This window comes from Podarcis cretensis (assembly GCF_951804945.1).
Source record: "Podarcis cretensis genome assembly, chromosome: 5".
Lineage (NCBI taxonomy): Eukaryota > Metazoa > Chordata > Lepidosauria > Squamata > Lacertidae > Podarcis > Podarcis cretensis.
Window position 1 is genome coordinate 65,239,710 of NC_137174.1, and position 13,263 is coordinate 65,252,972.

Below are 13,263 nucleotides of genomic sequence, written 5' to 3' on the forward strand. Positions count from 1 at the left end.
TATCGGAGGCCTAGTACACAATTCTGGCTGCTAGTGGTAACAGTGTGTGACTGTAAGAGTTATTGTGAATTCTGCAGCTGTAGGGAGCCTTTTCAGTTATAGCCTGACAAAGACTAAAACTGATCACCAATTTGAAGAAACTACCCGCTCCCAAATGGCAAAAAAGTAATTTTCTGAGCTGTATAGAGCAGGAACCTTTTAAGTGCGTAAATCTGCTTTAGCTCTCTTTAGGTCAGTGTAATAGCCCTCTTCAGCGAAAGGCCAGATAAACAAACAAGCCTGTTAAAGAGACAGATGCCTTGTGCTTGAGTGCTGGTTTGAGACAGACAGATGGCTGTTCGGTACATTAGGTGACAGCGCACACCCTCTTGCCTGTAGTTGCTCCATCACTAATCACAGTCTGGAAATGAGGTTGAACCAAGCCTGAGGAATAGTGAGACACAGACTTCTGACACTAGGCTTTTTTTCAGCTGTGCCTGCCCATTCCCCAAAGGTCAGGCACAGCAGAAAAAGGTCTGTTGGGGAGGGAGACAGAGCAAGGGAGTCGTGTGCTACTTGGCTTTAAAATCAGGAGAGGCGTGACGCAGTTAGACTACTTCTGGACATTGTTCCTGGGCCCGTGAAGCTGCCAATTTGCAGTAGAGACTATTTAGCACCCAAGTGCATCAGCTGATGTATAGCTAATTCACACAACACAGCATAGATGGCTTGTGTTGGCTGTGCATCTATGAAGAGTCAACATAATGGCGATATCCAAATCTGATCTTCTGCAAATCTGTCAGAATATTTGGGCCCAACCAGCTGCCTCTGGGAAGCTCAGAAGCAGGGAACTGAGGCAATCAGCCTCTCCTACTGTGGCCTGTCATTCAGTGGCATTCTGCATATTTACCAAGAGGCAGTGGTGGCTGATGGGGCAGAAAGCAGGGAGGACAAGAACCAGAGCCCATTACAGGTGGAGCCAGAACCAACGAGAGGCAGAGGCAGCTATTTCTAGTTTTGTCTCCATCCTCCACCTTGCTGAATCCCAGGAGAGCAACACCGAGACGAAGGAAGAGGAAACTGACAGGCAGTACCACCCCCCTGGACTGGCTGTAAATAAGGCAGTTAGGTGGGGCTGGCTGAGGGCAGACTGGGGTTGGTGCAGCAGTGCCCAATTTTGCCTAATGGAGCAGCTTCCCCTTGAGCCATGATGCCCAACAGCCATTGGCAGACCTATCCTGTATCAGTTTGTGTAATCCCCTTTAAAAGTGACCTAAGGTAGTGGCCATCATGAACACAATCCCAGGCATGTCTACTCAGATATAATATCTATTCAAATTGATTTAGTCCCAGGACATAGTGCATAGGATTTCGGGCATAGGCTGTTTACATGAAGCGATAGCCTGTGTAGATAGGGATGCACATGGTTGCATAGAGAAAATGTTTTTACAAAGCTGATCAGATCTGATTCCATCTTTCATTAATAATCTGTGTTCTGCATGTGTTGCAGCTGATGCAAATCTCCTCCATTGCTTAGCCTTTTGGTCCCTGCTTAGTCAGGAAACCTTTTGCCTCCCCTTTGTGCCTTAATGTTTATAAATTGGGAAGAGGTGCACAAAGCCAATGCAATACAGGCAACTCCCCATTTACACAGGGGCCATGTTCTGAGGCACTGTGTGTTTACGTGAAACTGTATATATTGGGAACACCATTGAAAAAAACTGCAAACACCCTCCAAACCTCCAGAGGTCTCAATGGTTGGCGCAAGGACTCCTGGGATGGTGTGATCAAACCCAGCCCTCCTGCCCAGCATGATATCAGTTGATTGACAAGTGGACGTGGTTTGGAAGACATGGCCTCACTGGCCAAATTGGACCTCCTGCTAGAGCACAACTGGGGCATAGGCTGGAGTTTCCTCATTCCTAGTTCGTGTATAAACTTACCTGCTCAGTGCTCCATGCATCTGATGAAACAAGCTTTGGGCAAAGAAAGCTTATGCCACTATATATTTATTAGCCTTTTCACTTGCTAGTGGACTTTTATTTATTTTTACATAATAAATGGAGGGAAACTTAAACTATTGTAAACCTTCCATGTGAAAACGACTTTAGTATAGATCTGGTTTATGCTTGCTAGAGCGTTTGTCCAGTTGAAATGTTTCTTCCTTTCCAGAATAATTATTACCGATGACATGTGTTTTTTCTCCTAGCTTACCCATGGGACAAGTCATGCTTGAAATCCATACCTTTTGACCTAAAGGACTTTGAGAAATTGGATGCATATGCAACAAAGGTAAAAACATAAATGGAGGTCATGACATAATGAATTCAAACTCTGCTTCCCATCATTTCTAAAACTCCAGCACCAGATATATACTGCATATATTCTAGTAATTACACAATGAAATGCTTGTGGAATTTGGTTGTCTGAATGATCAGATATATCAGTTCAATTATTATTTTTTACAACACTGTGTGGAAAAAGCTACATGGCTGCTGGTAAATATGCTGAGAAGCCAATTGTGTGGTGAAGTAAAAACCAGTCAGCAGAGTGTTAGTTTAAATATTTTAAATAACAATAATAACCACTTTGGGGAAAAAGATTACAGGAACTGGCCTTTAACATAAATTCATGATCCTTGGAATTGGGTTATTGACTGAGTTATCTATGCAGAATACTCTGCAATCATCATCACTTTTTTGAGAAGTTATAATACAATTTGTTGAAGTCTGATGATTGCAGAGTCTGTTGCTCATATCAACTCCTTCAGACAACCTCTTCCACTTGAATAGCAGGCAAAACACAAACAGTCCTTTGAATTTCATTGGTGTATTCCTGAGGTGTCTTTCAGATTCTGCATTAAGAATACCCTTCCGCAATCATCTGAATGGAACTCTTCCCTTCTTACCCCCAAGCTGCCTTAGACCAAGTATTGCCAGCCCTGACAGGAAGCAGTTCTCCATTTGAAAGAGACATTTCAAATTATTTGCTGCCTCACCCTTCCCCAACCTAGTGCTTTCCAGAAGTTGTGGACACCATCAGCCCCAAGAGAGTGTGGCCAATGATGAGGGGTGATGGGAATTACAGTCCAACAACATCTAGAGGACCCTAGTCTGAGGAAGGCTGGTCCTTTGAACAGGAGATGTGAGGCATTGGGCCTGCAAAGCAAGTGCTCTACTACTGAGTAATGATCCCTTTCCCTAGTAATTCCTCAGATGATATTTCCCTGAGGAAGCACTTCCAAATGTTTTGCTTTAGGCAAAATCTGAGGACAACCTTAAAAGCTGCTTAGAAACTCCACAGGTCTTATCAAAATGTTGTTTGGCTTCCCTCAGATGCTTCACTTCAGGAGGAGCTCCAAAATTTGCTTCCAATTTCACTTTGGACAAAAATTTCACTGGCAACTCCATAAACAACTTGCTAAATATTTCTCACAAAGACAGCATCAGCCCAGGATGAGGTGTCCGCTAAGTATGTGGCTTCCAGATCTTTTAGAACAGATAGAACACACTTTCATTGGCTGGCAAAGGAAATTGTACAGTAACAGAATCTCATATTGGCCTGAGGGTTGAGCAGGTCTGGCTGACAACCATCATACCATGTGAAAGGAAACAGTTTAAATAGAATCTAGTTATAGAATAGTGTCTAAACGTATCTGAAGGGCATACGCGGGATAGGAGAGAGTAACCCTACCCAATAATATATTTGAAGCTTGTAAAAGACTTGCTTCTTAAAACACAGCAAGCTGCCAAGAACAGCATGATGAAGCTGAGGAAAACCCTGTTCTGAGTGCCTTATGCCAGCCTGCTGACTAATAGACAGGGCTTCTAAACAAACAAACAAACAAACAAACAAACAGAAAATGGCTTCGTCCTGAGCCAAACTGTAACCCAGGTGTAGGGAACCTTTGGCCACCCAGACATTGCTGAACTACAACTCTGCTTGTTGAACATGCCATATGACCAGAGATGGTGCAACCTGCAGTTCTGCAACCTCCAAAAGGTCACAGGTTCCCCACACCTGTAAGCTAATGTGCTTTCTGTGAAACATAGCAGAGATTTTGTTGATGAAGTCAATGGTTCTGCCAAGTAGTGGACCCTAAGAGAGATCCTCTAAATTTTGTAGGAAAGCAGAAAAGGTAACCAACCTTCACAGTTGGTTTGAAATCACCGGTTATCCACTTTCTTCCTATAATACAGGTGACCGCCAAGAGTACTGTGGAGGAGCTGGTGAAAACCTTGCTTCGCGTAGCACGTACCGACCTGGAAAAGGTTAGGGCCATTTGGACATGGATATGCCATCATATAGGTAAGCAGAGGATGCCGTCATTTCCTGGAACCTGTGGATAATACTGAACAGTTGCATGCCTTTTACTGTGTTTCTAGAACCCAGGTTACATATTGTGTTGACAATAGAGGGAGGGAGAATGTCAAGGAAATGCATCAGGCCTGGAAAATCTGAATTTTAAGAAACTTTGAAATGTTTTTACCACCACTGTAAAAAGTGCTGTGTCAATAATCTTCTCACTCATATACCTTTCAGAGAACTATTCATTCCCAGAAAATACAGATGTAAAATATTGTCTTCCCTTGGGCCATTCTTTCCCAGTTCAAGTTTGGCGCAGCTGTGAAAATAGTGTTGTGACACCACAGAAGACTCTTAGTACTATTTATGAAACAAATGACAGTTGATTCATACTAGATTGGGTTTGTATTGGTGCCTACAGCTTTTCTGCTGCAAGGAGGGGAAAGTAGCAATTTGGAATGGGAACTGGCCAAAGGAGAAAGGGTTGAACAGTTCTTCTCCCTTAGGATGTAATTCTACGGTCTCTGGGCAGAGAGGGAGGTCCTTCCTTGAAAACCCCCTCTCAGGCAGTGCAGGAAGAATTGTCACTGGGGCTTTCCAGCTGAGGTCCAGTGAGAGAAAGCACTGGAAAGGGGTACACCAGTGGTGGGTCACTGTGGGATTTGAAGCTGCTAGATCCAAAACCCTCCCATTCTCTAACCAACACCCCACCAACACAGGGAGGGAAAGTACATCAACCCACGGACTGGTGCACTGAAAAAGAAAAGAGCCGCCCTCTCTTCCCTTTCTGTCCTACTGGTGAGAGCCTAGCAGGAATTTAGATCTGGTGGTGCATCTATCCCTGGGGCAAAGCAGACTTCAGGCTGATCAGACCTCCTTTGATTCCCACCCCTGTTAGAATCTCAGTATCTACCAACCAGAGCCAGACACAAAAGACATCCCAATTACAATTAAAGAACAGGGTGACTCTGAGCACACTGAACTTAGTGCTAGGAGTTTGTTTTCAGCAGCAGAAGTTAACTGAATTCACAGTCCTTTTACACACTAATGCATTTCTCCTGGTTAAGTTTCTTCATTTCAGAAGTCTAATTTGGATAGGAAAATTTGTTTTGTTCTTGTTCTTTAACAACAGTGTGTCAGTATCCATTGCACATTACCAAGGGTTTCCACTGACAGGCTTCCTTAGGTGAATCCCACCCTATGTAAACATCTGTTGTACCTGTTTGTATGTGAATATTTCCTGGTTACTTAGCGCAGGTCTGAATGACCCTTGTTTCACTTTGTCTATTTGTTTACTTTACACCTGTGGTTAAACTTTCAACCTTTGCTCCCCAGAATATGATATTGTGGGCTTCTTTAACAAAGACCAGCAGTCTTTCAAGCCCAAGGATGTTCTCCAGAGCGGAAAGAGCATTTGCGAGGGATACGCTGGGCTCTTTGAACAAATGTGCAGGTACATGAAGATCAGAAATGTTCCCTTGCTCTGTTACCTATGCACCAGTTCTATCTCTCTTTACACCAACTAGGATTTGAAGCACTGTTTTGAAGCTGTATTGTTGAACAGCAGCAAGTCCTAGAAAGGTCAATTTTGCTTTCCGCCCCCCCTCCATAATTTACTTTGTACCATCTGCTGAGGCTCGCATTGCATTAACATAATGGCAGACGAGTACATGGGGATAATTTAGTTAGAAGAGGCTCTCTGATTTTTTTTCTGGAGCATCTGAAGGTTAAAAGAACATTAGGACTGAAGAATATAGACTACCCCATGCAGTTCCTCACATGCAAGAAATGGTGACTGGTGTGTCCCATACTGAACTTGGCGACATCCTCTGCAAAGTGCCCCATACATCTAGCGCAGGAGCACCCCGGTGCAAAAACCTTTTCCGTCCAGGGGCCACATTCCTTTCTGGGGGACTTCCCAGGGGCCACAAGTCAGTGGTGAGTGAGAAGGCAGACTCTGGGCAGGATTCATTTAAGTTGTGTGTGTGGCACTCATGCAACAGGACATTTCCTCCCTCTCAAGGGACAGCAAGGCTGGTGAGGGGCATGGCCTGAGAAGATTCCCAAGGGCCAGTTAGAGAGGATTGGAGGGCCACATTTGGCCTTCAGCCTGAAGTTTCCCACCCTGAGTTAGAGGGATGGGATTTGGCTGTGCAAGCACTGTGATTAATTTCCACCTGACTGCTCACAAAAGAATGGCTACAAGACATACAAGTTGATTCCTTCACAAGAACTTTCCTGCTAGCTTCGTTTTTATGAATTAAGGCTGGTGAGAATGCTTTTTTTTTAAAAAAAGGATGTTGTTAGAACTTCCTTGAAGACTTGGATTCCCATGCCACCCACTCTGTTACATCCAGACCTTAATCGAATCGAGAATAAATCAAGGTTTTCTTCCAATACATCCTCTACCCATTGAGAAAAAACAGGTGCTTGTGGAAGGAATTATGTCTATTTTTAATTGCAGCTTTGAGAGGTCTTCCAAGCCAAGCCCCTGGTGTCCATAAAAAGTTAACATCAACATAATGAAATGTTGTGTTATCAGATATCATTTAACAATAGTAATTATCAACTCATCCAAATGTTCCCTTGTCAGGATCTAGCCCTGCTGGAAGCTAATTAAGCAATTGTGGGGTATTGAAGCACTCATCGAAATGTTCATCCCATTGTAAGAAGTATGCTTATGGAAAACAGCATTTACATGCCTACTTGAATGCAGACACTGTGCATCTTCACTGCATGTCTTCCAATGTGCTGTGGATTCCAATCTTTATCCATTCTGCAACAGCTAATCATGGGCAACTACACATGGGTCAGGCTAGGTTAGCCACATCATGTTTTGATGAACACAAAGTCTGCCAGAGCAGCGTGACAAGCATTGTGGCTGCTTTGGCAATGGAGATGTATCCCATCTCTCTCCATTCTGCCTCACTGAATGGGCTGGGGCCAGTGGAAGACTTTTCTTAGCCCTCAGTGATGTTACATTGACTACTTGCTGCAGACATCATTGCATTCATTATGGCTGAGATCACACAATGAAATCCTAAAATGGGACCATAAGTAGCCCATTGAGGGGTGCAGAACGGGTGCAGAAATACCACAAAAAGCCATTAAGGTAGGAAGTCTCTATAGGGTATTTTGCACCATTCACAAACCTGAATATTGCCTAGTGTGCCTCAATAAAGCATGTAGCCCCTTCCTGTTAGACTGAGGCAGTACTATGTTCTGCCTTCAGTCAAATTATCCAACCTCATTTGTTTTCCTTTCTTAAGACATTGAAATCAACAGAGAATCCTGCCATCCTTTGTTGTTGTTTTTCCATCGCAAACACTGTTGAAGAGGAAACTGAATCCAAATTCCCTTCTCTACCCCAAACCATTGCTCTGTCAAGTGTTGTTTAGTCGTTTAGTCATGTCCGACTCTTCATGACCCCATGGACCAGAGCACACCAGGCACTCCTGTCTTCTACTGCCTCCCGCAGTTTGGTCAAACTCATGCTGGTAGCTTCAAGAACACTGCCCAACCATCTTGTCCTCTGTCGTCCCCTTCTCCTTGTGCCCTCCATCTTTCCCAACATCAGGGTCTTTTCCAGGGAGTCTTCTCTTCTCATGAGGTGGCCAAAGTATTGGAGCCTCAGCTTCAGGACCTGTCCTTCCAGTGAGCACTCAGGGCTGATTTCCTTCAGAATGGATGTGTTTGATCTTCTTGCAGTCCATGGGACTCTCAAGAGTCTCCTCCAGCACCATAATTCAAAAGCATCAATTATTCGGCGATCAGCCTTCTTTATGGTCCAGCTCTCACTTCCATACATCACTACTGGGAAAACCATAGCTTTAACTATATGGACCTTTGTTGGCAAGGTGATGTCTCTGCTTTTTAAGATGCTGTCTAGGTTTGTCATTGCTCTGTCAAGTGTACCTCCAGCCAAAAACCTAATGCTTGGGGTGAGAGAGAAAGGAGCAGCTTTGCTATGTTTGTGCCTGCTGAGCAGGCAAAAGCTGACACATTTGTCTTTCATTTCTATTCTAGAGCAGAAACCTTTAGGGTACTTCCAAGCAATGGCTGTGATATTTCAAGATTAGCTAGCTTGTTGTTGCAGCAAGACTAGCACAACATAATAATGGTGCACAACTGCTGTTGTAATGATCAGGGTGATAATCTTCATGTAGCAACAAGGTGCACTCTCAACCTTTCATTACCGTCTCGCTATGTATGTAGGCAATTTTCTTCAAGCTATACATTTAAGTGACACTGGATGGAGGGCATAACATTTCTAACTGAATAGGCTTAGGGGCAAGAGCATTCAATGTCGGGCCATGGAATTCGCCTCTCATGCCGAGATTTTGGCACCCTGTTAGGCGTTCCGGTGTTCAGGTCTCACATACAGTGTAACCTCCATGTTTGATCAGGAGTTGAAGATTCTGGTGGCAGCAGGGTCTCGCCTCCAACAGCTGCTTTGCTTGGCAAGCCTGCCGCAGCTCTGGCTGCATTTGTGAGATGAACGACTTTTATGGAGGATAATAAACGCTGGGGAAAGCCTACCTTGCAGTCCTAATCATTACCACAAAAATGGCTTTGGAAACAAATGAGGTTGACAAGACACCATCCATCTCCATTGTTGATGTAAATAATATAATTAACCAAGAATGTTTTTTAAAGCAATGCTGGATTGCCAGCTTGGCATATCAAGGAAGAGCCCGTCCAAAACTCCAAAGCCTTGCTGACTTGGGCAGCTGTCTGGGCTGGCAGCCCCACAGCTCGAAACAGCAAAGTTAATTGACTAAGGGCAGAACTAACTGGGTGAACAAAACACCATGCTGGCAGAGGGAAGTAGCAACATGCAGAAACGCTTCTATTTCAGCAGTTTAAATCAGGAATCATTGTTGCCTCTAGTGCTGGCCCAGCTATAGACATGATGAGGAAGAACCTGACCGTCAACCAAGTAACCATTTTCTCCTTTCATTGATTATATAGACTTGCCTTCTCTCCAGCCGTACCCTTTATCACTGGCAATTATCTCATTTCTCCACACGCCTGGCTGAAACAACTCTTTCTCCCTTCATGCACTTTCCCTAAAGCCTTTCAAATTTTTGTTCTCAACCACTTTTCTTCACATTGAAGTGACCAGCTCTGTCTACTGCAGTAGTACTGAAGGGAAGGTCATGCCATTCACGTAACACCATTGTAATTTGCACTGTTTTCCGGGCTATCTTCTATTCCCCTTTGAAACACAGGCTAACATCTTATTTGCTTTTAATCATCTCCATGCACTGAGCAGATGCTTTCGCTGAACTGTCTGCAAGGATTGTATCACTGTCTGCAATCAATTCCAATTGTTTCATTCAATCCAATGTTGCCACAAATTTAATTTCATCTACCATCACTCTGTTCAAGCTACTGGCTTTGTTAAGCGTCAAGGGAGCTCTTCACAGTCCTCTCTAGCCACTCACTCCTAATTGATGAGTTGTTAACAGTAAAAGGAAGGAACCTGGTTAGGCCATCTCTATAGGATTGTCCAGAATTATTACGTGACTGGCTTGTTTGCTGCCTTTTTAAAACCAGAATATGCAATGCAACTTACAAAACTACCGACATAATACAAAGCAAGAGAAAGATGAAACACCAGCTAAATCCACATTTCAGCAAAAACAAACACAGCAATGTAAAACAGCAGCGGGACACATGATAAAAGCAGACTTCAACAAAAGTTCACATATGAGATCATCGTCACTGCCTGCAGGCAGTGAGAGAACTATTATGTGCTTTGCTCAGGAGAATGGTCCAAACCCTGAGTGCCACAGTTGAAAAGGCCCTTTCCTGGATATTGATGTGCCATTTCATACAGCAGTTATGAAACCCAAAAGAGGGCTTCTGCAATAGAATGATGGTCCCATGCTGGCTGAGATGGATGGATGTGATTTTGGAGATATTCTGCTTAAACTGAGCTGGGAAGCAAGCTGGTCACCAGTGATGCTGGAGAATGGACAATTCCTATCAGAAAATTCACTGCCACATTCTGGATCAGTTGAAGCTTTAAGGCTGTATTCAAGAACAACCCCATGCACAGCCCTATAGTCATCTAACCTGGATGTAACAAGTATAAACTAAGACATTGTACTATGAGACTTGTGTGAATTCCTCAGAACTGGTCAAGACAGGACTCTAGTCAGGGCTGCAGCTTTGCTGGTGGAGCAGCCAGCCGGATTTTATGGGGCTGAACCTTTACAAGCAGAGCCAGCCTAGACTACATCCTCCTATGCCTGGTTTGGGCATGAAGAGGAGGAAAGAGATGCCAGAATGACCAAGGGACTGGAGCAACTCACCTATCGGGAAAGGTTACAATGTTTGGAGCATTTCAGGTTGGGGAAAAGGTGAGTGGGGACATGACAGAGTTGCACGTTGTGAAGAAAATGGATAGAGTTTTTCTCTGTCTCGTATAATACTAGAACTTGGGGCCATCCAAAGAAGCTGAATGTTGAAAGATTCAGGACAGACAAAATAAAGGACTTCTTCACACAATGCAGTTAAACTATGGAATTTGCTCCCACAAGAGAATGATGGTCAACTTGGCTGGTGTTAAAAGAGAACTGGACACATTCACAAAGGGCAGGCCTATCAGCAGCTACTAACCATGAAGGCTATAATCTACCTCTGCTGTCAGAAGCATTACACTGCTGGGTGCCAATTGCAATTCAGGTCCTGTTTGTGGGCTTCCCACTGGTATCTGGTTGGCCACTTTGAGAACAGGATGCTAGGCTAGATGAGCCTTTAGCCTGATCAAGGAGGGCTCATTTTATGTTCTTAACAGGCTAATTTTGCCTTTAAGAGTGCAGCATTATCCTGACTGACCTGCGGAGACTGGGAGCATTTACCCAAAATAATAATAATAAATTTTATTTGTACCCCGCCCTCCCCAGCCGCAGCAGGGCTCCAGCATAGAAGACAACAGTGAGACCTCTTTTTGTCTTCTCGCCTGCATCTTTAATCACATCTTGGGCTACTCTTGGGCTTCCTTCTTTATCTTAAAATAAACTGAGGCTGCTTGTTTTCAGGAGTCTTTACTTACTCAAGCATTGTTATTTTTTAATAATAAATAAATAAAAATTTCACAGCACTTGGATTGACTGCCAAACAGTTAAAAGTCTGCCTCCTCCCATAGTAACACTTGCTCGAAGCAAGAGATGTCAGGAAGAACAAAAGACAGCCTTTGACTTAACACCCATAAATATTAGTAATGCATGAAAAGAGTATTATTTCAGGTGTGATTCACTCTAATCTGCAGTGAGCACAAGAGATCATAACACTTCAACATTTATATGAATGATAAAGACAGCCCCTTAGAAGCAAGACCCTGTTCTTTAAGTCCTTTCTATCCTTTCTCTCTCTCCCTCTCTCCCCAGTATTGCAGGAGTGCAATGCATGAATTTATCTGGTTATTCTAAAGGCCATGGCTACAGGGCTGGGGAGACTTTCACAGGAGAGTATGACCATGCCTGGAATGCAGTTTACCTTGATGGAAGATGGCATTTGGTGGACAGCACCTGGGGAAGTGGCTCCATTGATGACTGCTTCAGCAAATTTACCTTCAGGTATGATTGTCCTTTCCTCCTCCCTATAGCTCTGAGGCACAGGGGTGGGGATAGGCAAAACAGGTAGCTTTCCTTGGTCACATTCAAGGGCTCTGCAACATATACTGTTTGATTTGCTTGCTTCATTTATAACTACTTATTGAAATCAGTGTCAAATTTCAGATTTGAAAGAACAAAAGCATCATCGGGATGCAGGGCTTATCATTTAACCATAATGACCATTTACTTCACTATTCCAAGCTACGTGTCTCAAAGGCTAAAGCATGAAGGGGACAAAGCCTCATTTAAAAAATAAATAAATAAGGGTGTATATATTTTCTCCCCTCCCACCAACTGGCCCCTTAATGTTCTCCTCAGGCTTCCACCTATGAGAAATGTCAAGCTCTTAAACAGGGTTGTTACAAACTAAGCATTAAAAAGTTATAGAAATCTAGCTAAACAAGTCCCCATTCTTCGAATGTTAATATTTCCACTAACTATTAAAACCAAAACACTCCTGAAAGGTGTAAGAACCATTAAAAGGAAATTAAAGCTTGGAAAGAAATGGTAGAAATCCACTTGGTCCAGATAGCCAGTGTTACTGGTAGTCTGGACAATGACCCACGTGAAGGATTTGATATTTCTCCATGTGATGGCCTAGTATTGGGACAACCCATGTTATAATCAGAAGGCCACAGTAATTAGAAATGAAACACAGATCACCAAGGCTAGAGACACCGTGGGGCAAGCAACAGGCCAAACCGAGTTTACTAGCCAGTCTGAAAATCCCCATATTAGCATATTATAGACCTTCTTTGGCACAACACAATTGAAGATGAGCATTGACTTTGAAAATGCATTTTCAGTAGCTCCTGCTAAAAATTAATTCTGAGAGAATGCTACTTCCATTTGGCATTGTCCCTTAAACATAGAGGGACTACACTGGGTGTAAAGAGTTATTTCTTAACTGAAGTTGTTAAATTCCATGTTTTTGAAAATTTCACTAACGGCGAGATTGTTTTTTTCTTATTGCTCTCTTTCAAAATGCCTGATTTGCCCACATGCTTGGGGAGCAGAATTCAGCATTCTTAGAACTCCCATCTAGCCTTCCTTTATTTAAATTAAGTTTTTATCCCTTAAACCTGCAAACCTAGGCTTGAAAGTGCATGCAGAGAACATACAGTGGTACCTATAGTTACAAACTTAATTCGTTCTAGAGGTCCTTAACCTGAAACTGTTCTTAACTAGAGGCGTGCTTTCACTAATGGGGCCTCTTGCTGCCGCTGCACCGCTGGCATAAGATTTCCGTTCTCATCCTGGGGCAAAGTTCTCAACTCGAGGTAATTCTTCCAGGTTAGCGGAGTTTGTAACCTGAAGCGTTTGTAACCTGAAGTGTTTGTAACTCAAGGTACCA

The 13,263-nt window shown here is 43.4% G+C and overlaps 1 protein-coding gene across 2 annotated transcripts in view; it reads left to right on the forward strand.

Moving 5' to 3' along the window:
* KY (kyphoscoliosis peptidase) overlaps positions 1-13,263 on the forward strand; it is a 34,361-nt gene that overhangs the window by 12,396 nt on the left and 8,702 nt on the right. For both annotated transcript variants that reach the window (XM_079977273.1, XM_079977274.1), the window contains exons 6-9: positions 2,189-2,271; positions 4,179-4,287; positions 5,620-5,737; positions 11,682-11,870. In XM_079977273.1, coding sequence (XP_079833399.1) covers positions 2,189-2,271; positions 4,179-4,287; positions 5,620-5,737; positions 11,682-11,870 — 499 coding nt within the window. The remainder of the gene's footprint in view (positions 1-2,188; positions 2,272-4,178; positions 4,288-5,619; positions 5,738-11,681; positions 11,871-13,263) is intronic.